Source organism: Neoarius graeffei, chromosome 4 (genome assembly GCF_027579695.1).
Source record: "Neoarius graeffei isolate fNeoGra1 chromosome 4, fNeoGra1.pri, whole genome shotgun sequence".
In the NCBI taxonomy this organism is placed as follows: Eukaryota; Metazoa; Chordata; class Actinopteri; order Siluriformes; family Ariidae; genus Neoarius; species Neoarius graeffei.
In genome coordinates this window covers 73,069,774-73,097,092 of record NC_083572.1, presented here as the reverse complement: position 1 = coordinate 73,097,092, position 27,319 = coordinate 73,069,774, and the positions used below count along the sequence as shown (strand labels likewise).

The 27,319-nt window shown below is 43.8% G+C and overlaps 1 protein-coding gene across 5 annotated transcripts in view; it reads left to right on the top strand.

Annotated features, from left to right (window-relative positions):
- ptprfa (protein tyrosine phosphatase receptor type Fa) overlaps positions 1-27,319 on the top strand; it is a 498,031-nt gene that overhangs the window by 372,275 nt on the left and 98,437 nt on the right. For all 5 annotated transcript variants that reach the window (XM_060919685.1, XM_060919687.1, XM_060919683.1 and 2 more), the window contains exons 17-18: positions 11,472-11,734; positions 24,321-24,402. In XM_060919685.1, the coding sequence (XP_060775668.1) occupies positions 11,472-11,734; positions 24,321-24,402 (345 nt within the window). The remainder of the gene's footprint in view (positions 1-11,471; positions 11,735-24,320; positions 24,403-27,319) is intronic.

Sequence of the window (27,319 nt, the reverse complement as noted above, 5' to 3'; positions counted from 1 at the left end):
TACCAAAAGTAATTCAACACCAGGGGGAAAAAACTAGAGAGATTTCTGGACGTAGAAGGGGAAATGGGGGGAAAAAACATTCAGTGGGCCTCGGTGTTGAACAGAGAGGTCAAAAACCCTATGGTATGCTCACTTCATTTCCACTAAGGTAAGAATTTTAATAATAATAATAATCCATCCATCCATTATCTGTAGCCGCTTATCCTGTTCTACAGGGTCGCAGGCAAACTGGAGCCTATCCCAGCTGACTATGGGCGAGAGGCGGGGTACACCCTGGACAAGTCGCCAGGTCATCACAGGGCTGACACATAATATAGACACAGACAACCATTCACACTCACATTCACACCTACGGTCAATTTATAGCCACCAATTAACCTAATCTGTATGTCTTTGGACTGTGGGGGAAACCGGAGCATCCGGAGGAAACCCACACAGACACGGGGAGAACATGCAAACTCCACACAGAAAGGCCCTCGTCAGCCGCTGGGCTCAAACCCAGGACCTTCTTGCTGTGAGGTGACAGTGCTAACCACCGTGCCACCCAATGATGATAATAATAACAATAATAATTATTATTATTATTTCACAACAGCAAGGTGCTCATTCTTATCCAGTGAAGTGAACATGAGTAACACAGCAGCTTGACACAGCCTCACCTTCACCAAGGTTAAAAAAGTGTATTTACATTTGGGATCCTTAGCCGCACGTTGTGCGTGCACTTGGGACCCAGTCATTATGGGAAACCCTTGATGCTGATTTGAGCACAATCAGCACGTGCATATAAGGATGCCATTTTCACAGAGACTTTGCAAAGTATTCTGTCAGGTATGTGATGGTAGACGGATCTAAGTGCAGGAAGAGTGCTTATTAGCAGGCATGATATTTACAAAAACTAAACCGAAAGCAGAGTCATAAACATGGCTACAGACAAACATGATAGTGATGATGATAATACTTCACAAAGCCTCTCTGTCCTTATATGCATGTGCTGATTGCGCTCAAATCAGCATCAGGTGTTTCCCATAATGACTGGCATGCACAACGTGCTCTGAAGGATCCCTGATTGTCAAGGCACATTAAGTCCCCGTGAAGGTGAGGCTGTGCAGAGCCGCTGTGTTGAGGCTCATGTTCACTGTATAAGAATGAGCACCGCGCTGCAGTTGCGAATATATATTTTTTAAATTCTTGGCTTCATGGAAATGAAGTGATCATACTAGAAGGTTTTTGACCTTTCTGTTCGACACCGAGTCCCACTGAATGCCCCCCCATTTTCCCTTCTACAGTATGTTTAGAAATCTCTCTAGTCTTTTCCCCTGATGATGAATTACTTTTGTTAAATTAAAAAATCTGATGTCTTTGTTTCATTCAAAATGATTCGCACATCCAAAAATACAGCAAAACCTTCCCATACCGACCAATAGCAACTAACTTGGCTGAATGAAGCATTACAAGCATGGCATGGCGGCATAGTTACCATTGCTATGGGGTCACGTGATTGTGCAAAGCCTCTTTAAACAGCACTGTATCAATAGCAGACATACAGGCAGACACGAGGGATAAATGGCTTTACTGATCATGGAGAACAAAGGCACCAGCCAGTTAATCAATGGTCCAGAACAGAGGAAACTTCCTCATCATTGCAAAGCTCACACAGCGATCAGAGCATCACATTCAGTTTATACTCTCCAGACACACATCAGGTCCAACAACAACCAAAAACAAGAAAACAACACAACAAAGCCCTCGACGGGAATTGAAACACACACACAAACGCACTATGTGCTCAAAAACATTCAGTGTGAATAAGCTGTAGCACACCCACATACACTTGTCAAAGTCTGTTAAAGAGCTGATGAGTTGAATCAGGTGTGTTAGAGCAGCAAAAATAAAAATACCAGAGAGGCAGAAGAGTATGTGTGTTCATCTCTGATCCCAGCATACATGTTAATGTGAGCGCCTTCTTGTGCCTGATCCTGTAGAATCTGCCGAGTGATGATTAGAGAAAGGGAAAGGCAGATCATTAAATAGAAGGGAATTTAAGAAGAAGAAGAATGCCTTTATTGTCACTGCACAAATGTACAACGAAATTTAGTTCATCACAGGAGAGCAAAGCCGGCTGCATACATACACGCCGCCACTCTTGGGCACTTCAGCCCAAGGCCGTCCTTTGTTAACCTAACTGCATGTCTTTAAACTGTGGGGGAAACCAGAGCACCTGGAGGAAACCCACGCAGACATGGGGAGAACATGCAAACTCCACACAGAAAGGCCCTCGCCAGCAGCTGGGCTCGAACCCAGAACCTTCTTGCTGTGTGGTGACAGTGCTAACCACTACACCACAGTGCTAACCACTACACCACCGTGCCCAATTTAAAGGGAAAGTAAAAAGAGAGAATTTTTTATTTGATTTGATTTATTTGGCAATAAAAGTACAAATACATAAAAACAATACATTGCTGAGGACAACGCAAAAAAAGCAATAAATTTATTTCCATTGTGGTCCATCAGAAAAGAAAAAAGCAAAAGACAACCGGCAAAAGGCACATTTAATAAAGTACATTAATCAAGAGGAAAAAAGTTGATCACGAAGACAATAATTGGAAAGACAAAAACATGAGTAATACTAATAATACATAAAATCATCTTGGTTGCCATTTAACAATTGCGACATAAAATGTTCTTTAACAGTTTTCTTAAAATCATCTTTATTCCTTAATGGAGAACTGAAGTCATTTTTAAACTTGCTTTATTTCTTAATTAACGTGTTATTCAATTATGTTTTCGGTTTTAGTAACCTTATATCGTGACTCGTATTGGCAACTGATTGCAATTAAATATTATACTTATCGGCCTATTCGGTTTTTAGCCATGTTGAATTTAGATCGTTTGGTCCACTAGCCTGGCTAACGCGACTTCAAAGCTCTACGAGCTATTGGTCTGGCCAAGATATTAAGCCCAACCGTTTCCCAGAGCCCGTGGTTGACCCGCCTCCCTGAAATGCCTCAGTTTGCTACTGGTCGAAGCCAGAAAAGGCTGTGACGAAGCTTAAACCAATCACATCACTCTTTCCTCTGACGTATGCGACACGACGGGGCTAACTGGTAGATTAAACTCTTACCGAAGCCGGTCGGGAGCAAGGCGAAAACGTCCTTCCTTTCAATAAATACCTCCAGGGCTGCTCTTTGCTCTGTTTTCAATGAGAACTTCCCGTTGAATGCTTTCAATACAGCATCTATGCGTAATAGATGCGGAAGCGTGAATGAAGCGCTTCCGGCATAAATTCTGTAAACAATCTATGGCTTCCGGTCACAGTTCTACTACGTCAGTGCCTTGAACACGCCTCTACCCAGGGCCGTTGGAGATGCTCAAAGTTGATTGGTTCCCGATTTTTCGGGAGCTTGGAAGAGCTGTAGATAGCTTGCCTGGCCAGACTAAGCTCGCAACAGGCCCTCGTGTTGCGTCACGCTTAGGATGGGTGGGCCCAGGCTATTGGTCCACGGCAGGCGTTGCTTATCCGCGCGATCTTCAAGAGACTTGTGCGAGACTTCAAAATGTGAAGTGTCAGCCAGGTGTCATTGCTGCCATTTTGAAAACTGTTTTCCAAATGAAATATTGCACAAAAATGAGTTTAAATGACAATTACTGCCTACTTTTTTCAAACTTTCCTGATTGCTATCAAAACAAACAAAACTTCCGGCTTGATTACATCAGCACTTGAAAGAGGGCGCACGTGTCTTCTGACAACGTTGGCAGATGTTGGTCACTTTGATTTCCGCTGTACGTTTTACTTCCGTCCTATAATGTCTCGCACAGGTCTCAACGAATCTCGTTTATGGCCATTGCTTTGACATATGGACTGAGGTATTACAGAGCATATTTCAAACACTCATAACTTGCTACAGCAGTGACAAAATAGCCATCAAAAATGCATTCCGATATTTAATAAAATGAGATAAATAGAATTTTGATAATAAAAATTTCCCTTCAGTTCTCCTTTAACATTTTAACAGAAACAGGTACAGTAGGTCATTCCATAACTTAGCACAAGTATGGTAGCAACTATTTCTACTAAAAGAACCAACGTGATTTACAATAAATGAGCCAAAACTATTTCTCATACCATTATGTGTAGGCAGCTGGAAGTTAGATTTCATATACTCTGGAGCAGCCTTTCTCAACCGGGGTGCCGTCTGGCTTCATTAGGGGTGCCGTCTGTGGCGGGTCCTGAAAATTTTCTCAGGAGGGGCAAATTATCCAATAATGTCATAAGGTGACTCATTCAACAGGTACATTATAGGTAGCCAGACATTATTGACTCTTTTTTGTTTTCTCTCTGCATAACACAGTTCCATGCCACTTCTGTCCACTAGATGGCAGCACATTACAGAAATCTTTTCCCTGTAGCTACCTAAGCTATAGGCTGTGGTGTAAAGTTGCAAACAACATTCACAATCGAAGAATAGTTTGGCTCCACAATGACCAATTCCAATTACGCCCTATTCACTATTCACATTATTTCAATATTGTATGATGTGAATGATATCTTTATAAAAGATATGTCGAACAACTAAATAAGAAAGGAAACCATACTTTTTAAAAAATAATACATATTTATTTGCCAATCTTGAAAGTACTGTTCTACAGAATGTTCTGTAAATAGATTTTGTACTTCAAACTCCATGACCAGCAAGAATTTTACAGACTGTGCAACTTAAGGACAACAGGAAAGTGCACTTACTGTAACAAAACATTGTAAATAGTTGGCTAACATAACAATAGCAGTTGAATAAATAGATGAGTGGATCTTTAGATCTTGCAATTACTGGTATTTACCAAGGATATTACCAAAGTGCTAACTCTCAGAGCAAAGTGTGGCAAATATAAAAATGCACATTGAAAACATCAACAGTGAACTGATTCTGTGACTGTGTGTGTGTGTGTGTGTGTGTGTGTGTGTGTGTGTGAGTCACGAAGTCAACCAAACCCAGAAAAACACCACGGTGACTGGAGCCCTCAGTTTAGTCTTTGCCTTGTAGAGCTAACTCGAACACTCCACAAAATTTCACGTATTGGATGAGCCGGTTTAATATGTGCCTGTTCTAGCTCACCTCGTCGTTGTGGCGGCGAACTGCTAGCCTGTAGCCTTCATCCGGTTGTGTAGCGATGTTCACTCTCCCAAAAGCCGAAAATTTCAGGCAGCTGCCCATGTGAATCTTTGATGACTCATGTTTTTTTATTTTCTCCGACAAATGATGCACGTCCGAAACTCCAGTGACAGTCCAAGCAGTATTGTCTGTGGAGCCACCTCCAGGGTGGAAAAGTAAGCAGGGGTAGCAGAAAACCGCTGAGGCGTCCTTGCAGCCAGCTAGCCAGGATTTGCGCTGGTACCATGTTGAAGTAAAACCTCGAGTATATGATTTCCCCCCCTTTGTCGAAATTTGTTTTATGTTTAGATTTGGTCGAGGGGGGTCCAGCTTGTTTTGTTGCCAACTTAGCTCGATTTGATCGCTGACTAAATGGAACTTATTTTAAGGACCACACTGAATTGCTTTCCACATCCATCTCACCTCAGAAACTGAGAGGATCGAACGCAACTTTGCCGCGCTTCGCAGTGACGAAAGCACGTTAGGGCAAGCCCCCCCAGAACCCATAGAGATTGCATTGAAGTGTCAGTTAGGAGAAAAAAAATATATTAACATGGGACTCTATCAGTGAACTCTTGGGCGATTTTCAACGTGACTGAAATCGCCCCAAAAGGGGCGGTACTCTAGAAGCAAGACCACCCTGATTGGACAATGATACCCAGAGACAGATTAAAACGGCCTAGAGCAGCACTGGTGAAAGTTTGTTAAAAAAAAAAACTTTCTTTTTTTTTTTCGTTTTGGCAGTGCGTCGCCCAATCGCCCTTATGCACCACCCGCCCTTGGGTGCCGTCAAAAAATTATATATTCTAACATTGAAATAAATAAAATGAATTAAAATTCCAAAAAATTATAGTTACACTAATGCAGATCATTGCCGCCTCATGCATCATCAAAATTTGTCTCACGGCCCCCTTTCCCATGTCACAACGTCACTGCCGGGGTCAGCGTATGGTCAGCATGACTGCGTATATTTTATATGGGGGTGCCTTGAGAATTTGCATACTTCTGAAGGGTGCCGTGACTGAAAAAAGGTTGAGAAACGCTGCTCTGGAGCATTGTTATTATAGATGTTGTAAACCATAGGGTTTGTATACCATAGGTGTGAATGGTTGTGTGTCTCTGTGTGTCGACCCTGCGATGATCTGGTGACTTGTCCAGGGTGTACCCCGCCTCTCGCCCATAGTCAGCTAGGATAGGCTGCAGCTTGCCCGCGACCCTGTAGAACAGGATAAGCGGTGATGGATGGATGGATGGATGGATGGATGGATGGATGGATGGATGGATGGATGTTTAATAGGGGTAGCATATCAACTTTCTTGAACTCATCCACTCCAATACTATTTCGAGGAGGGAGATTCAACATGAACCTGATAACCTTATTTTGTGCCATTTGTAATCAAGACTGGGATTTTTTAGTTAGTCCACTGTACCATGCACAACAAGCATAGTCGAAATGACTCTGAATCAAAACCGAGACAAGCAACTACTTTGTGTTCAAGTCAAATTTCCTAGCATTTCTCATCTCATATCTCATCTCATTATCTCTAGCCGCTTTATCCTTCTACAGGGTCGCGGGCAAGCTGGAGCCTATCCCAGCTGACTACGGGCGAAAGGCGGGGTACACCCTGGACAAGTCGCCAGGTCATCACAGGGCCGACACATAGACACAGACAACCATTCACACTCACATTCACACCTACGGTCAATTTAGAGTCACCAGTTAACCTAACCTGCATGTCTTTGGACTGTGGGGGAAACCGGAGCACCCGGAGGAAACCCACGCGGACACGGGGAGAACATGCAAACTCCACACAGAAAGGCCCTCGCCGGCCACGGGGCTCGAACCCGGACCTTCTTGCTGTGAGGTGACAGCGCTAACCACTACACCACCGTGCCGCCCTCCTAGCATTTCTGTGTAAGAATTTAACTTTGTTTGTACATTTGGAAACAACTTTCTCAGCAATTACATCACCAGACAATAACTGGTCCAAATTAACACCTCAGTAAGTTACTTGCTACTCTGATTCAATGTCATTTCCACCACATCTAACCTTTACACTATTATATTGCTTCAGCTTAAACAAGCAGTCAGATAAACAGACATAGGGAAGACAAAGAAACAAAGATAGACGTATACATCAACAGTCATTTCAAGGCACCATCTCGGGCGCATGGTAAAACACTTAGTTTGTAAATGTAATTAATAATTATTTAATTTGTAACAATTTTAAAACACTCACCCATAATTCCTGTTCATACTTTCACACACCTCCCACTCAATTTAAATAGCCTGCATTGGATTATGGCATGTATTACATGTAACTCCCATGATTGCGTTCGTTCACACTAGTAAGCGACAAATCCATGTGGTTAACTCCAGAAAATTCTTGGCCAATGCTAGATCAGCATTCAGTTCCTATTTAACAGAAATTGTTGCCAAAAAAAAGAGAAAGAACAGGCTGACATGATGGTGTAGTGGTTAGCACTGTCGCCTCACAGCAAAAAGGTTGCAGGTTCGAACCTCATGGCCGACAGGGCCTTTCTGTGTGGAGTTTGCATGTTCTCCCTGTGTCTGCGTGAATTGCCTCCAGGTGCTCTGGTTTCCCCCACAGTTCAAAGACATGCAGATCAGGCACTTAGGTAAACTACCCAGTCACTGGGGTTGCTCAAGCTAGTGCATACTTGGTGCTGGTCCCAAGCCTGGATAGATTGGGGAGGGTTGCATCAGGAAGGGCATCTGGTGTAAAAATCTATGCCAAGTCAAATATGTGGATCATAATGATCTGCTGTAGCGGCCCTTAATGGAAGCAGATGCAAAAAGAAGAGGATTATAACGTGTATTAACACTATACTAACCCATAGCATTGTGTTACTTAAATGCTTATCCATTGCGGGTCGCAGGTGAGCTGGAGCCAATTCCAGCTGACTTTGGGTGAGAGGTAGGATACACTCTGGACAGGTCAGCAGTCTATTGCAGGGCTAACACAGAGAGACAGACAGCCATCCACACTCACATTCACACCTACCGGTATGGCCAGTAGCGCCCAAGCATAACTACGTCATCGCTTGTTTACTGCAATGCATTGTGGGGGATAGCCGGGGTCAGTAGTTGAGCAATATGATGGATGTCAGATTAATTTTACATGAGAGCGATGTGAGAGGAGCAATTTTATCGTGCTCTGTCGTGGAAGACAATAAAATTGGTGATTTAAAGAGGTGGATAACATGTCGAGGGTTTACAGCAGGAAAATCGGAATCCAAATCAAGCTTGGTGAGAAGGCAAGAGTCTAGACCGAGTCTACCACACTGTACAACAACAACATCAAATCTCAGAATGTCTTATTTCTGAGGACGTATATTGGATCATGAAGCAGTCTTAGGCCCAATCCCAATTCTAATTTCTACCCCTTCCCCTCCCCCTTCCCCTTGGCCCTTCCCCTTGAAACTGAGCTACAAGGGATAGGGCTTGAAATTCAACCCCTACGTATTGGGATAGCCCTTCAACGATCGCATACGTCATCGCGTACCTCCGTCAGCGTTTACGTTAGCAAAACGCGACCAAATGCGTCATTGGCTGCGACCAGCCGCTACAGTCAGAGCCAGAGGCAGAACCAGAAATCTCTGCTGGCAGGGTGTGATTTGTTAGCTAACACCACTGAATGGGATATCTTTGGCGCTTCGTGCACCACATCCGACAGAATGAGGTGTCAGAACACTCATGTAAACAATAAAAGCGAGAATAACAGAACAAAACGTACGCAGTCAAGCAACCGAAAACAATACTCACTCCCAAAGCTTTTTAGCAGCAGCTTGGATTTCAGAAATCGCTGCTCATTCTCAGCTCGAAAGCGAATCAAGCAGCGTGTTTCCTCTGGATAACAACTTAAAACACGTAAATAATGGAGAAAATACATTTATGACAATCTTTCGCCGCGGGAACCGCCATCTTTCTGAAATCCGCATGAACTCTCGCTGAAATCCGCATGGCATTGTGGGAAATCACTCAAACCCCTTCGTTCGGAGTCAGCTCCAGGAAAATCTCCGTTTGGAGGGGTACAGAAGCCCTACGCCTTCCCCTACCCCTCCGCGTTAACTGGGATTGGGATACCCCTACCCCTTCACGTGAACGCGCAAAATGGAGGGGAAGGGCCAAGGGGTTGGTCCAAGGGGTGAAATGGGATTCGGCCTTAGACTTAAAGGAGAACTGAAGTCATTTTTAAATTTGCTTTATTTCTTAATTAACGTGTTATTCAATTACGTTTTCGGTTTTAATAACCTTATATCATAACTCGTATTGGCAACTAATTGCAATTAAATATTATACATATTGGCCTATTCAGTTTTTAGCCATGTTGAATTTAGTTTGTTTGGTCCACAGTAGGCGTCGCTTATCCACGTGATCTTCAAGAGACTTGTGCGAGACTTCGAAATGTGAAGTGTCAGCCAGGTGTCAGTGCCACCATTTTGAAAACTGTTTTCCAAACAAAATATTGCACAAAAATGAGTTTAAATGACGATTACTGCCTACTTTTTTCAAACTTTCCTGATTGCTATCAAAACAAACAAAACTTCCAGCTTGATTACATCAGCATTCGAAAGAGGGTGCTCGCGTCTTTTGACAACGTTGGCAGATGTTGGTCACTTTGATTTCCGCTGTAAGTTTTACTTCCGTCCTACGATGTCTTGCACAGGTCTCAACAAATCTTGTTTACGGCCATTGCTTTGACATATAGACTGATATATTACATAGCATATTTCAAACACTCATAACTTGCTATAGCAGCGACAAAATAGCGATCAAAAATGCATTCCGATATTTAATAAAATGAGAAATAGAATTTTGATAATAAAAAATTTGCCTTCAGTTCCCCTTTAAGTCTAAATTTAATTTTAATCTTCTTCAGTTATTCCTTACCATTTTCTAAGAAGCTTTGTTCTAATGAAATCTTCACCGTGTACTTAATCTTGATCCAGCACAATGAAAGTTACAGATGCAGTAAGGGAAACTATTACGAAAAATCAACTTTTGATTTAAGTCTAAGATTGCTTCATGATCCCAGGCCCAGATGAACAGCATCAAAATTTATAAACGACTGATTAGTTAAATAAAACTTGATATCAGGAAACATTACAAAAAGAAAAAAACTTTGGAAACCCACTGATCTGCCATGTCATGTTCAGTATAAATGCATTTTCTTCAATAAATGCCACTCGTGAGGTACCCTAAACATTATACATAACCGAAAGAGAACCCTTCGTGGTTTGGGAGTTTTATCAGTCTGACAGGCTCGTTTGGCTGCCAAGTGCTTCGGCACGTTGAGAGGCAAAGGCCGAAGAATGCTTCTTTGTTTTACAGGCTTTGGATTATCGCTAGTTTCAGACGATGAACAGTGTTGATTGTTATAATCTTCTATAACCGAAGGGCATTCCACAGACCATGGAAATATTGCTGGGTCACAGTTTAAGTACGTCTTTTTCCCACCAGAAAAATGTAAGCTACAAACACTTGTCCATTTCGATTCAGTTCGAAGGTTTTCTTTGTGAATTAAACTTATCCATTTCTTTCTTCTCTTCTTCTCGACTGGTGGCTGATAAAAGCTCAAATTAGGTGTTCTCTCTGTCGTGGAGACACAGTGAAGCACACAGCAATTCACTTTAGGCACGGTTAAAACCGGTTAGACAGAACAATGCAGTGTTTAACAAAGGAGAAAGTAAACAATACAGCGGAGCTGACCCCGGGTATCGCCCATAATGCATTGCGGTAAACAAGTGATGATGTAGTTATGGGTTAGGGTCATTCAGAGTAGCCAGTTGAGCTGATCCATGTGTCTTTGGACTGTGGAAGAAAACCAAAGCACCCAGAGGAAATCCACACAGGCACAAGGAGAGCATGTAGACTCCACACAGAAAGACCCCAGCTGACTGGCAGGGTCAAACCTAGAACCTGCTTGTTGTGAGGTGACAGTGCTACCCTCTGCACCATCGTGCTGCCTATTATGAAACAAATATATACAGATGGATTAATCATGACAGCAAAGCCAAACAAAAGTCATGCACATCTTTTGCCTTACCACTGGCATGGTTTAGGATCCAGACATAAATGCAGCCTGAAATGGAAGACAAGAGTTCATTTTATCCACTGCAGGACCAGCGTCCAAGCCAAACTCTAGCAGTAGTTTCATTTAATTCTTGTGTAATTGAACTTCAAATATTTAGCCCAAGTCGCTGCCCATGTAGTCACAGCGTTGGCTGTTTCATCACATCAGCTGCAGGATTATGGTGAGCTTGTGTATCTGTGTTAACATGAGTGCCCTCTTGTGGCAGATCCTGTATAACCAGCAGAGCGTGGAGGTGCAGGGCGATCTGCGGAGGAAATTGATCACCCGTCTTCAGCCTGACACCGAGTACTCGTTTGTGCTGATGAACAGAGGCAGCAGCGCCGGAGGACTGCAGCAGCAAGTGTCCATCCGCACGGCCCCGGACTTGCTCGACAAAAAGCCCAGCCGCTCGCCCCATGAGTCTGCTGTGGGTGGAAGAGTCACGCTAACCTTGCCACCAGTGACCACCAGCGCCTCTGCACGTGTCAGGTCTGCACCACACACCCACTAAAACAGACACGTATAGTGTGCAGCCAGTGACATACTTTTTATAGACTTTTGACACATGGCTTTATTTCAAATGATTTCAACCAGTGTTTTGAGTCTGCCACAGCCTGAGCTTAGAAGCCTATTGTCGAGGGCAGTGCAGGGATTTCAGATGATGCAGTGGTCTGGACGCGGAGAGACGGCCACAGAATCCAAAATAACCTGACTCACAAATCAATGCTTATCTTACCATTTTGTTGCAAGATTCCAGTGAATCCCTTTGAGATTAATCTCTTCACAGAGGGATCTATTACAGGTGATTTTATTTCCATGATGATCAGCAGTGTTTGTGCCTCTCCCTCTCTCCAGAGGGCTGATGCTCTTAGTCCTGTGTAGATGCACATTTTACATGCAAATGTTTTCTCTTGTACGAGTAAACATTTTTGTCTGCTGATACCTGTTGTGTTTAGTTACACTTTTTAAAGGCTTCCTGTAGTCAGAAGGCAATAGGCAAAGCCCCTCACAAACCTCTTCAGTGGGAAGTCATTAGAAGGTAAAAGAAAATTAAGCCTATTATAAGAGCAATATTGTGAGCAGGCTGTTATAACGGCAGCCATGGGTATAAAGCTTACTGTTATATTCACCCAGGGCACTGGGAGAGTCAAAAAGGGGCTTATTTATTAATCTGTTATTAAAGCTGTGTAAACATTTTCCGAAGCTGAACTGAATGAAAAGTTCCCTACAGATTTGCATAAATTTTGGTAATGTTGATTTGACTTCATACTCATATGCATGTGTTGATAAATATCACTGATAAATATCAGTTCATGGCATAGCTGATTTACAGTCAGTGAAGTGCACAAAACTTCATAAAAGGCAAAGCTTACAGAGCTGGAAATGACAACCTGATGAAAAATGGTGCCCTAAAGGCCCACCGATAACTATGAGTATACCTATAACTACAACTATGACTATACCTGTGCCTGAATTTAGTTCCAGTCTGGAGCAGTCACACCACCACTATAATCCCGACTGTAATATCGGTTGGTCCTGCCACTCAGGGAAATAAATGCATGCAACTTAAGGCTCGGTCCCACTGGCCGATGGACACAAAACGTATGCAAAAAGGACACAGCGGACGCGCAAAATTTCGGGGGTGGCTCTATCCGTTTTCATCCGCTCCAGAAATGGACAAAATTGGCGAAAATTTGCGAAAACAGAACGGAAAAGAACGGACGTGGGTAGTATATAGCGGGGATGTTAAACGCATGTTCATAGGAAGCCTAGCGGATGAAAGCGGATGGAAGTGGATGACAGCTCCGAAGGGGTTACCGGTGATAACTGAGAAGCGGACGCATAGCAGAAAGAGCGGATGCATAGCGGAAGAAGGGGCTGCCTCACGTACGCCTAACGGAAACAAAGGGGATGTTGCGCGGATGTATATCGGATGCAGACCGATTGTCCGCTAGGTGTCCTTATACATACTCTAGACATACTCCAGACATCCTAAATATACGAGATACATCCCAGATATAAACGCTTTGTCCGTTTTGAATACTTTATATACGAGATGCATACGCTTACATCCTTTCTATTTCCGTGCTACTAACGATGAATAGACGTTTCATGTACCTTATCTTTCCTCCCTCTTTCCGTTTTCAGCTGCAGCGGATGTGAGTTGCGAGGATGCCCAGAGGATGCAGAGAGGATACAGCAGACGTTTAACGGATGATGACGGACATAGAACGTTTGTTGCTCGTATATGTCGCGGATTTACATCGTACACGGCGGAAAGTTCATCCGTTCTAAAAGTTTTGTGCAGCTCAAAACTTTTTGCGCGGATGAAATCACAGTGGACGGATGCTCGATGGATAGAGCGTATGAAGCACGTGTGCAATGAGTACACAACGGATGCATAGCGTTTTCCAACGGATGGCAAAGATTTTTTTACGTTTTACATCCTCTTTGCATCCGTAAGTGCAGTGGGACCGGGCCTTTAGGAACAGTCATGGAAGTTTTTTTTCCAAGTAGTAGCACATTATTCCGGGTCACACTGTACAGCCTGGATTTCAAAACAACCCAGTGGTTGATAAAATACAGATAGGTCACGGATTACGGAAATATAATTAAAAAGGATACAAAATACAGAGTGGTTATGGATTTTTATACAGATGCATCACGGATGCTTATAATTTACGGATTGGTCACGGACGTTTCAGTGTATTACTGATTGGTTACCGATTTCATACGGATGATGCATCACGGATAAAAAATTAAGAAGTCTAAAACAACTAAATGTTTGGACTGCTGAAGTTCATAATTAAAATATCTTACCTGCATTTATATGTTTACTTTATTCATTTACTATTGATATTTCACGGAAAATATGACATATCAGTGAATAAAAGATCCATGCTTTGTATTATATTTTTTACTTTCCTTGAATCCATATTCTGTGACTTCATGATGCAACAAGGATGTACTAAGATGCCCGGGGGAAAAACAGCACATGCTCAGACAACATCATATGTAAACAATTACCTGATTGGTCAGATGTTTATCGGATCAGGTCCAGGCCTGGAAAAATCGCTCCAGAAGCAACCTCACCAATACTGATAAACCCAGCCCTGGGCTCTAGATATTGTTATCGGTCTGGTGTGACCATCAACCACATAAACTACAGGGGACTGATTTATTTATAGTTATCATTATAGTTGTGGTTATAGTTATCAGTATTGTGGGACCGGGCCTTAAAGTGCATATCCTGGACCAATTTAGTGTTTTTTTTTTTATATGAAAGCATGTCCCTTTACACACTCATCCAGAAGGGTAATTTTGCACAAGGCCATCTGTCTACAGCAGAAAAACTAAAATAACAAAACACGTCTGGAAAAATCCCAAGGGAGTCTGGAGCCAGATTCGTGACGTCACGTGCGGAAGTGCCAGCAGGCTGAGAGAGCTTGCATGGGTTCAGTGCACAGTCTGTGTAGACCAAGTTTAGCAGCTAGCGATTTTGCACTGAAATATGGAATTGTTGCCTGAGCTTCTAAACCCATGGATTCATGTATCAATGCTCATCTATCTATTGTTACATAAATCATCTAATCTTATCTCATTATCTCTAGCCGCTTTATCCTGTTCCACAGGGTCGCAGGCAAGCTGGAGCCTATCCCAGCTGACTATGGGCGAAAGGCGGGGTACGCCCTGGACAAGTCGCCAGGTCATCACAGGGTTGATTACTATGATGTATTTATATATTTCTTCATTTAGAAATGTACTGGCTACTGTAGGAGAAAGATTTCATAAGCTACACACATGGAATCGGCTAAGCAGGGCTGTATATACATTTAATGTGTTTGACAGGTCCCAAGATCTCAAGCCCTGACACGCATATCCCTTGATACATGTGAAGTAAGTGTATTATCACCCAGCGCTTTCGTGTTGTTTACTTTTGTGTGTGTGTCAATAAATAACATTATCCGTGTACCACGCAAACACCTAATTTAGAGTATAGTCTCTCTTATTTCTTACCCTGGCAACAGTCAACTTGTGAATTGTCGATTTTCTTGGTCTTTTTCTCGGCTCTGCTTTGGTCCTCGGCTTTTTCCGGGTGCCTCGCACAAAGCATTCCCATTTCTCTCTCATTGTCTGGTCTTTTGGAAAATGATGAGTACTAATCCCATCAAGATTGGTGTTGCTACACCCTCCTATGATACATCTATTAACCATTTTAATAATTACACGATAACGTTGAAGAAATTTGCAGAAAACCACCAGGTCGTTTTCTCATAAACAAACCAGCGCTGACATGGGATTCAGAAGGAGGCATCCCGCACGTGACATAACGAAAATCAATGTTTGCTGGGAAATTCAAATGCAAAGTTTTTTCAGAAGCGGACCAATTCACCTCAAATGGCTTGAATTCAACTGAATGTTTCTGGTATTGCGCAAGGTAAAAAAAATTGCACAAAATGCAAAATGTGACAGATATTTGACCAAAGTTTAATATAAAATAAGAGAATTACATTGATCTTGCTCCTAAATATACCCAATGTTAGGGTGAGCTAGGAATTGAACCTGGGTCGCTGGCGTAGTAACCCAGCAAACACCCTCTAAGCTAAGCAGAAGGATGACTCAAGTGCAGAGGAGTGAGAACAAAGCTAAGGTTAAATAAAGTTTATTTGCCAAAGCTCAGAAGTCCAGAAAAATCCACAGCTTGGGAAGAAACAAAAATCCACAAAGGGAAAAAATATCGGCCAGACAGGTAAATCCAAACACACAAGATACAAAAGGCAAAGTATCAAGTAACAAAAAATAGTCAAAATGTCCCAAAGAGAAAACTACCAAAAACAAAGGGCTAGGGCACGTAGAACACAAGAGACTAACCATTAAACAACACAAAGACTCAGTGACTAGCAGGACAAAATGGGGTAGTATAAATACCCAAAGTAATTGAACACATAACCAGGACAAAATTGGCAATTAAGACAAGGTGGGGCAAAAGGCACATGAAAAACAAAGAAGCACATGGCTGACAAAACAAAAAAACAAACCCCCTAGCTGTCAAAACAAACATGACATGGTAAAGACATAATAGCGGCCTCTAGAGGCCAAGATAGTCCCAAGGCCTAACAGGACCCCCCCCCCAAGGAGCGTCTCCTGACGTTCCCAGGGTGATCAGGATGGGCCAAATGGAAGTCCCGACAAAGTTCTTTGTCCAAAATGTCCCTAGCAGGGACCCAACAGCGCTCCTCAGGCCCATAGCCCTCCCAGTCCACTAGGTACTGGAGGCTGCCACGGACCCGGCGGGAGTCCAGCAGGCAGCGCACGATGAACACAGTCTGTCCACGGAGGATGCGGGGAGACGGGGGACTCCTAGGGGCAGGGGCATAAGGGGACGACAGTACGGGCCGCAACAGGGACACGTGGAATGTGGGGTTCTCATCGACCGGGGCAACTGGAGCTGATAGGCCACAGGGTTCACTCTGCGCACTACCTTGAAGGGACCAACATAATGATGGGAAAGTTTGCGGTTCTCCACCCATAGAGGAAGGTCTTTGGTGGACAACCAAACCCCCTGTCCAGGGCAAAAACTATGGGCAGGCCGTCTATGGCGGTTGGCCTGAGTCTGGTTGGCCCTGGAAGTATGGATTAGAGTCCTCCGGACCTTGTTCCAGGTCTTACGACACCGTCTCAGGAAATGGTTGGCTGTGGGCACCCCAGCGTCCTCCTCCTGTTCCGGAAACAAAGGCAGCTGGAACCCGAATTGGCATTGGAATGGAGACAACCTGGTGGCTGATGACTGAAGGGTATTATGGGCGTACTCCGCCCATGGGACACCATGGCAACCAGGTGCTCCACGACATCGGGTTGTCCATCGCCAGGCCTTGCAGGGTGGTTTCCAGGTCCTGGTTGAGCCTCTCAGTCTGGCCATTAGACTGGGGATGAAACCCAGAGGAGAGGCTGGCAGTGACCCCAATCAGCTTGCAGAACGCCCGCCACACTCAGGAGGAGAACTGGGGCCCTCGGTCGGAGACAATGTCCTGTGGGAGTCCTAAGACTCGGAAGACATGGGTGAACATTAGTTTGGCAGTCTTAAGGGCAGAAGGGAGCTTGCATAGAGGTATGAAACGACAGGCCTTTGAGAACCTGTCGACTATAACTAGAATGACAGCATTACCTTGTGAATCTGGAAGGCCCGTGATGAAGTCAACCGCCACATGAGACCAGGGACGCCGAGGAATGGGCAGAGGATGCAGGAGGCACTGGGGATGCTGCCATGGGTTCTTGCTTCTGGTGCACACTTCACAGGACAGGACGAATGACCTCACTTCTTTCTCCATGCCTGGCCACCAGAAGCGTCTCTTCAGGAAATCCAGGGTCCTCCGAGCTCCCGGGTGAGCAGTGAGAGGGGACGAATGACCCCACTGGAGAACCTTGGCCTGGGCTTGACGTGGAACATACAAGAGACCAGGTGGCCCTGTCCCAGGACCGGGGTCCTGGCGTTGAGCTCATCGGACAGCCTCCTCAATACCCCAGCGGACAGGGGCCACAATTCGGGACACAGGGATAATAGGCCCAACTTCACTTTCCCTGTTAGTGGAAGAGAACTGTCTGGAAAGAGCATCAGGTTTGGTGTTCTTCGAGCCGGGGCGGTACAACAGGGTGAAATCGAACCGACTGAAGAACAAGGCCCACCTAGCCTGTTGAAGATTAAGTCTCTTGGCCTGTTGGAGGTACTCCAGGTTCTTGTGGTCCGTCCAAACCAGGAATGGATGTTGGGCTCCCTCCAGCCAGTGCCTCCACTCCTCAAGGGCCAGTTTGACAGCAAGCAGTTCTCGATCACCCACATCATAACGGGACACCGCAGGACTCAGACGGTGGGAGAAGTATGCACAGGGGTGCAACCTTCCATCCGAGCGTTGAGAGAGGACAGCACCGACGCCACTGTCCGAAGCGTCCACCTCGACAACGAAGGGTTGCGATGTGTCAGGGAGGACCAGAATGGGTGCAGTACAGAACCGGTGCTTGAGGTCCTTGAAAGCCCTCTCTGCCTGAGGAGACCAGACAAAAGACCCACCTGTCCTTTTGGTGAGGTCAGATATTGGCGCTGCTACCGAACTGAAGTTTCTGACAATCTTGCGGTAGAAGTTCGCAAATCCTAAAAACCACTGGACCTCTTTCACGGACTTGGGAGTGGGCCAGTCCCGGACGGCCAGGGTCTTGGCTGGATCCATCTGCAGTTGTCCTGTCCGTACAATAAAGCCCAGAAAGGAGACCTCTGGGACATGAAATTCACATTTCTGGGCTTTCACAAACAGGTTGTTCTTTAGCAGCCTCTGAAGAACCTGACGGACATGGTGGCGGTGCTCATGCAAGGTCTTGGAGAATATTAAAATGTCATCGAGGTAAACAAAAGAATATTAGTTGATCATCTCCCTCAGGACGTCATTGATAAGGGCCTGAAAGACTGCTGGTGCATTGGTGAGTCTAAAGGGCATCACTTGGTACTCATAATGTCCCGATGGGGTGTTTAAAGGCAGTCTTCCATTCGTCTCCCTGTCGGATACGGATAAGGTGGTATGCGTTTCGTAAATTCAACTTAGTGAAGACAGTAGCACCTTGGAGCAGGTCGAATGAGGTGGACATTAGCGGAAGGGGATAGCGGTTGCGCACTGTGATCTTATTCAGGCCCCTGTAGTCAATACACGGTCGCAGTACCCCATCCTTCTTGCCGACAAACAGAGGTGGAAAAACCCGGGTGCAGAAAGTAAAAATCCTGCCACATTTTTGCTCCAGCCAATTCAATGAACCAGCTGATCCTAATTACCACATCCCCTAAGCCAGGTTGATGAGCTAATTGGTGAAATCATCTGTGTTGAGAGCACAGGCAGAAGGAAAACCTAAGCAGGACTTTTACTTTGTCAATCCAGTTTTTCCACCTCTGCCGACAAAGAAGAAGCCTGCACCAGCAGGTGAGGTGGAGGGGCGGATGAATCCCGAGGCCAGGGCGTCCTTGATGTATTCATCCATGGCCTTGCGTTCTGGCTGAGAAAGGGAGAACAGCCTGCCCTGAGGAGGGTAGCACCGGGGAGCAAGTCTATGGCACAGTCATAGGCACGGTGAGGAGGAAGAGTGGCGGCCCTACTCTTGCTAAAAACCTCCTTCAAATCCCAGTACTCTGTGGGAACTTGAGATAACTCGGTGAGATCAGGGGGCTCGGCAGGAGACACAGGAGAACTAGAGAGCAGACAAGAGGCATGGCATGTAGGGCCCCATTCCACAACCTGGTTTGTTGCCCAGTCTATGTGAGGGTTGTGGCAGGTGAGCCAAGGAAAGCCTAGAATCACTGGGAACTCTGGTGAATGAATCAGGTGCAGGGATATTTCTTCTCTGTGACCTTGAGACTGGAGAAAAACTGGAGAAGTTACTTTGGTGACTCTACCATCACCTAAAGCTTGGCCATCCAGAGCAGACACAGACAACGGAGCTTCAAGGGGTACAGTAGGAACATTGATTCTTCGGGCAAAGTGAACATCCATAAAATTTCCAGCAGCCCCGGAGTCTAACAATGCTTGACAAGAGTGGACGGACTCACCCCAGGAGATGGAGACAGGGATGTAGACTCCTTGACCAGGAAGTTCGGGAGAGAGGGTAGTCCCCATCACAACCCTCCCTCGGCTGGACGGGATGGTCCTTTTCCCCAAGAGCTCGGGACATGACGCTCGGAAATGGCCAGGCTTGCCACAGTAGATGCAGCACTTGTCCCTCCTCCTGCGCTCCCTCTCAGATGCGGAGAGACGAGTACGGCCAACTTGCATGGGCTCCGGACAAACACTGGATGAGGTGGACGGACTCCAGGTTGAAGCAGTGAGGTAAGGGAAGCTCTGGTCTTGGCTACGCTCTCTAATCCTGTTATCAAGGCGAATGGCATGTGAGATCAGAGTTTCAAGGTCACTTGGGCAGCCTATCGAGGCCAGACCGTCTTTGATGGAGTCAGACAGACTATGGTGGAAAGCTGAAGCCAGGGCAGTCTCATTCCATCCATTGACTGCTGCGAGCGTCTGGAACGAGCTGGCATAGTCTGCGACACTTCCTCCCTGCCAGATAGACATGAGCTTCCTGGCTGCATCCTTGCTGATGTCTGACTGATCGAAAACACGAAGCATCTCCTCCGTAAACATCTTGAAATCGGAACACTCGGGTCCCTGTCTCTGCCAGATGGCTGTTGCCCAAGTTCGTGCCTTATCCGCTAACAATGTTATTACATATGCAATCTTGCTGCGGTCAGTAGTGTAGGTGGTAGGCTGGAGCTCGAAGGAGAGTTGACACTGGGTAAGGAACTCCCAGCATTCACCGTGCTTGCCGTCATACCTCTGTGGTGCAGGAAGGCAGGATTCATGAGGTGAAGGAGGGAGCGTGGCAGGAGGCACTGGAGCTGGAGCAGTAGGAGCAGAGGGAGGAACAGGAGGAGCAAGCCGTGCAAGGGCCTTCCCAATTTGCTGAAACAGTGCATCATGGCAAGCAAGGGTCTCTTGTTGGCTTACGAGTGCTTGTCCCTGAGTGTCCATGGTAGCCCCAAAGCTTGTTAAAGCAGCCATTATCCTCTGAAAGACAGCTGAAGAAGCCTCTGCTGAGTCAGTCATGACTGAGTCTTTCTGTTAGGGTGAGCTGGGAATTGAACCTGGGTCGCTGGCGTAGTAACCCAGCAAACACCCTCTAGGGTGAGCAGAGGGATGACTCAAGTGCAGAGGAATGAGAACAAAGCTAAGGTTAAATAAAGTTTATTTGCCAAAGCTCAGAAGACCAGAAAAATCCACAGCTTGGGAAGAAACAAATATCCACAAAGGGAAAAAATATCGGCCAGACAGGTAAATCCAAACACACAGAAGATACAAAAGGCAAAGTATCAAGTAACAAAAAATAGTCAAAATGTCCCAAAGAGAAAACTACCAAAAACAAAGACAAAGGGCTAGGGCACGTAGAACACAAGAGACTAACCATTAAACAACACAAAGACTCAGTGACTAGCAGGACAAAATGGGGTAGTATAAATACCCAAAGTAATTGAACACATGACCAGGACAAAATTGGCAATTAAGATAAGGTGGGGCAAAAGGCACATGGAAAACAAAGAAGCACATGGCTGACAAAACAAAAACACAAACCCCCAGCTGTCAAAACAAGCTGTCATTATGCTATTATGGTAAAGACATAATAGCGGCCTCTGGAGGCCAAGATAGTCCCAAGGCCTAACACCCAAGATGTGCACTTTAAACCTTCCAGTAATGCAGCTCAGCCATCACAACGTGTTGGGTACCGTAGATACACTGACTGCTCTTCCTTTTATTGAGTGCCATTTTTGTCTTTCTTTCAAGTCATTAGTATGAAACAACTGATTTTCACAAACGTTTCATGTAACTGTGTGTGCAACTGAAATAATTCTAGTTCATATCTAGCTTGATAAATGAGGTTCATTGAGTACTAGAAATAAATTAAATACATTTATGATCTTGATATATGGTCTGTATCTGCACTAGTGAGACAAACAGCCAAATATAATGTAACAAGGACAGATCTTAGATTGACATACAGCACCAGTCAAAAGTTTAGACATAGGTTTTTCTGTATTTTGACTATTTTCTACATTGTAGAACAACACTGAAGACATCAAAACTATGAAATAACATATGGAACATATATGGAATTATGTGGTAAACAAAAAAGTGCTAAGAAACAAAAGAAAAATTTTCATATTTTAGATTCTTCACAGGGCGGCACGGTGGTGTAGTGGTTAGCACTGTTGCCTCACAGCAAGAAGGTCCGGGTTTGAGCCCCGTGGCCGGCGAGGGCCTTTCTGTGCGGAGTTTGCATGTTCTCCCCATGGGTTTCCTCCGGGTGCTCCGGTTTCCCCCATAGTCCAAAGACATGCAGGTTAGGTTAACTGGTGACTCTAAATTGACCGTAGGTGTGAATGTGAGTGTGAATGGTTGTCTGTGTCTATGTGTCAGCCCTGTGATGACCTGGTGACTTGTCCAGGGTGTACCCCGCCTTTCGCCCGTAGTCAGCTGGGATAGGCTCCAGCTTGCCTGCGACCCTGTAGAACAGGATAAAGCGGCTAGAGATAATGAGATGAGAGATTCTTCACAGTAGACACCATTTACCTTGATGACACGTTGCACACTATTGGCATTATCTTAACCAGCTTCATGAGGGAGTCACCTGGAATGCCTTTTAGTTAACAAGCATGCCTCGTCGAAAGTTAATTAGTGAAATTTCTTGCTTTCTTAATGTGTTTGAGATCAAATAGTAAATAATAAAAATACAGTAAATAGCCCTATTCCACAACTGTACTAATCCATATTATGGCAAGAATCTGCTCAGCTTAGTAAAGAGAAACGACATCCATCATTACTTTAAGATATGAAATGTCTTTTGATTAATAAAAATAAACAAAAAACATTGAATTAGAAGGTGTCCAAACGTTTGACTGCTGCTGTAAATCAATGATAAACACGTCTCTCTCTCTCTCTCTCTCTCTCTCTCTCACACACACACACACACACACACACACACACACACAGAATAAAGTATGAGCTTCATTTACATGTCATCTGTGCATCAGAGGCAACAATAAAGTGGAGTGACACAAACATTGATGTTGGAAGGAGAAGGACTCAGTAACTGACTCATTTTGCATTAATTCATAGTAATCTACATGCAAGGAGGAGAGATTCGGATCTCACACTGGTTTAAGATGTGTCATGTTCACTCTCTCAGAGTTTCAGAGCTTTGTGTAGGCAAGATGAGTGTGTGGTTTCACTGCAGCCGAATATTGCTTTCGTGTGTATTACTGTCCGCGACTGAGTCATCCTCAAAGCCTCCTTCTCTTCTTTTATTTGCATTTGTATCATGTTCATTCCTTGCTTAACAAGTGGCTTTCCTTCACTTTCACAGTATGTGCTCAGAGCCTTTTGTCTAAAGCAGTGCAAGGATTTGAGACAATGCAGTGGTCTGGACACTGAGAGATGGCAGCAGAATCTAAATAACCTCACTTATTTGTGGCTCACAAAACCAAGGCCCTATAACCTCTGTGATTTAAAGAACAGGAAGGGAATGAGAGAATTAAGGCATAAAAATGTTTTTCAGATATAAATATGGAAATGGTGCAGTGATGGTGCAACAGGTTAAGGTTCTGGGTTACTGACTGGAGGGTCTGGGGTTTGAGCCCCAGCACTGCCAAGCTGTTGGGCCCTTAATCCTATTGACCCCACACACAAGTGGGGAAAAAGATGTAAGTGGAAAATTAGAAGTATGGAGATCAGCAGGGTTTGGATCTCAACTGCAAAATTGCTAGGACAAAAATATTTCAATGTCTTTTATAGCACCATAACTCAGCTCATCCGGTTAGTAGTCCAGCCTTTGATAAAACCAAAAGTGTGCGGAGGATCGAACAGATTTCATTATGTTTTTACAAACCGTTGATTATTTTACAACTTATAGTGCAATGCTAATTTAAAGTTAGATTTAAAATGCATTTACTGTTCTCACAATTGTTCAATCAAAAGTAGCCTAATGCTGTTTACTGCAGGAGTTTGAAAGTCTTGTGCTACTAATGCAAAAGCTATAGCAAATAAGCGTGTTTTTTTTATTGTAATGGTAATTCATTAAATATTAGCTTCAGCTCAGAAAGTCAGAAAGGTTGCAAAATGAATGCAGAGTGCACGAAACAACCAGAGCCAGTCTCTTAAAAATGCAAAATCAATAAATCTAGTTTGGCAGCTGAGGCTATAAAATGGCATGTAATTTTTATCTAGGTGTAGCTGAATTACACACACGAGAGAGAGAGAGAGAGAGAGAGAGAGAGAGAGAGAGAGGTTCTTGGTCTCAGTGTTGGAGTCTGAGTAATAGTCATTTTTTCCCTGCTCTAATGTCATAAACAGATTGTAACTATCCAGATTCTTACTTTAGATAAAACCTAAAAATTAATTCTGTGTATCTGTACTTTCTTGAATTAATCATTGAAGCTGTGCATCGTTCACTGAGACTGACTGTTTGCATCCTGTGTATCCTGATGTGTGTCCTGCAGGTGGTACTACATAGTGGTGGTGCCCATGAGTCAAGATACTTTGCACCGCTGGGACAGTCCAGAGGACATCGACCTGGATGAGGTGTGTGAGCACAGGGACATGTTTAGGTGTGTGTGTGTGTGTGTGTGTGTGTTAAATCATGGATGATACTGCATGTGTATGTTTGTATATTAGCGAGCAGTAGATAGATGGACGGTCTATTTGTTTGTCTGATGATCTATATCTGTCTATCGGTCTCTCTCTGTCTCATTATAAAATTAGCAACAGTAAAGTATGTGAGCTGTGGTTGAGAAACCCTGTAGTATTTCAGCACATTGATAAACATGCCTTTTTAACACATTCCCTTTATTTTTTCTGTGCTGATGTCGTAACTTTCTGGTCCGAATACAGACCTTCTCCTCGCTCTCTTTGTCACTACAGAACGCTTCATTTTTATTTCATTTATGTTATTAATACAGACAGTTTGTGGCTCATACACACTCTTTTTCTCCTGAGCTCACTTTCTCTCAGAGCTATACTATGTGGGGTTTTGAATATAAATGAGTGTCAGGCTTGTGAAATAAATATGCCATGATTGTACACAGGGCTTCATTATGCAGCACCTTCATAATGACTGATCTCTGGGAGCACAACTGTGTAACACACACACACACACACACACACACACACAAATCAAACCCACATGTACAGCATATAGAAAAATGTCTCTGTCCATTTTCACATTCTCATTACACTTTAACAGCAAAGTGCTAATAATGAAGAAGCTGAATCCTTCCCGTGCACAATAAGCTAATTACAGATGGATAAGATATTAAGCATATTTATGCTGGACAGATCAAACCTCAGGAGGAAGATTATGTCAAGGTTATTGATAGGACGGATGTGAAAAAATACAATTAACAAAAACAAATGGCTCAAGTACATTCATTGGATATGAGCACCCGTGTGCTCTGATTGGATATCAGCTCATATACCGTGAGTAGAGAAAAACAAAATGGCGGAGTGTGTTGCTGAACCAACTGAGGACAAAGTAAAAACTCTACTTGAAAACAAAATCCCAAAAATTGTAGTCAAGTATTTAAAAGAGACAGAAATGGCTAAAAGAACATAGTTTTTTGGGTTTGTTTGTTTGTTTGTTTGTTTGTTTGTTTTTCCCCAATATCTCCTGTTCCACAATCCAGCCCAATTGGTGATGGTAATGCACCTTTCAGTTGGTTTGCCAACCACCAAAACACTAGCCTGGGAAATCCCATGCTGCTTTGCACAATCGTTCCGATCTGAAAAGACAGCATGGAAACTATGGTCTAAAGACTCGCCTGAGTTAGGGAGCCAATCAGAGAGTGGGGAGGGGTGGAAAGACGGTGACGCGTACTACTCGACAAACGGAAGCTTGTAGTTTATTTGGGACTGTTTACGGATCACATTTAACATGGCGGCGAGCGATACGAACCAAACTTTCGATCAAGCTTTGTCTTGCACAAACGGCAGTAATCGTTCGGTGCCATTGTTTTCCTATTTTTGTTTTGCCTTCTCTTTCTCCTTCCTTCTCTTCTTCGCCTCTTCGTCTTCTTCGTTGTTCTAACTACGTCACCGGGTACAACTGCCATGATTGGCCATGGGCTACGTATACGCCAAATGATAGACATTCGCAACGTCCAATAAACGGCTGTTGACAATCGTAAACCACACCTCCCCTACGAGAAATTCAATAGGCGGATTCCAGACCATATTTCACTTGTGATATGGTCTGGTGTTAACCAGACTACCAAAACACCCTAAAGAAGAAGAAACCCCAAAAAATACAAAACAAAAAGCAATAAAATATGGAATAAAAGTATTTGATGGTAAGAACGTATCTTTTTTTTTTTTAAGAATTGTTATTAGAGCATTTTTCACAAATTGTTACTGTCATTTCGCCGGTTTGTTTACATTCTAAGCGGAAATGATTTTGTCAGAGGTTTTGTATAAAGTTTTTATTTATCGAATTTGCAAAAAATAAAAATGCTCCGTTTCTCAACATCCAGTGAATGTGGACAGAATAAAACAGTTATTTCACTCAATCACGTCGTACATGGCTTATAGCCTACTCGGTGCTACGCGCCTCGTCAGCTATCAGCTCATGTACAACTCGATTTCATGGAATAACTATTAAATACCCTCCTTTCTTTAATGACATACAAAAATTCTCTGTGCTGTTTCATTTTTTGGAAAATAAATGTTTAGATGTCTACATTTTGCTCATTTCTACTGTCACACTAATGCAGAAGACAAAGTAAACATTTAAGACAAAATTTATGAAGGACTTATATAATATACAGAGAGAAAGAGAGAGAGAGAGAGAGAGAGAGAGAGAGAGAGAGCACAGTAGTCAACAAGAAAGATCATTCAAAAGACAAATAAAATATTGCATAATAAAAACTGGTCTGGCTCATAAGAATAGATATATATTCTGAAATTGGATGTGTGAGCTGGGATAAGTTGCTATTTATTATGATCTTGCTATCACGATCGCTTTGTGTGAGAGAGAAGGGTGGGGGGAGACGCAAAAATGAGAGAGGCTTAGGAAGCAAATGTATTAATAGTGTGCGTGTTTGTATATGCGTGTGTTTCTGTGTGTGACTTTATGTAATTGTGTGTCTATGCACATAATGTATCTGTTATTTTGTGTGTTTGTCTCCCCACAGTGCTAACTGTGTCTGAACATTAATTGTCTTTCTCAGTTTGTGTGTCTGTAAAGCCTCTTTCACATACGAAATCTGTTAATGTATTGGGTAACACAACACGGAAAAGATGACAAATTTTCATTCCCACTCAGTTTTATATTGTGTATTCCCATGTGAGTGTATGAAACGGAATGCTACAGAGTGCCAACCACGCGAGGCCGGATATGACATATAATTCACAAAGCAGCAAGTCCATTGTTGTGAAAAGCCCAAGCCAGAAGCGGAGACAGTAGCTAGTTAGCAACATGGTGCGAGTCGAGCTGCTTCAGGTCTCT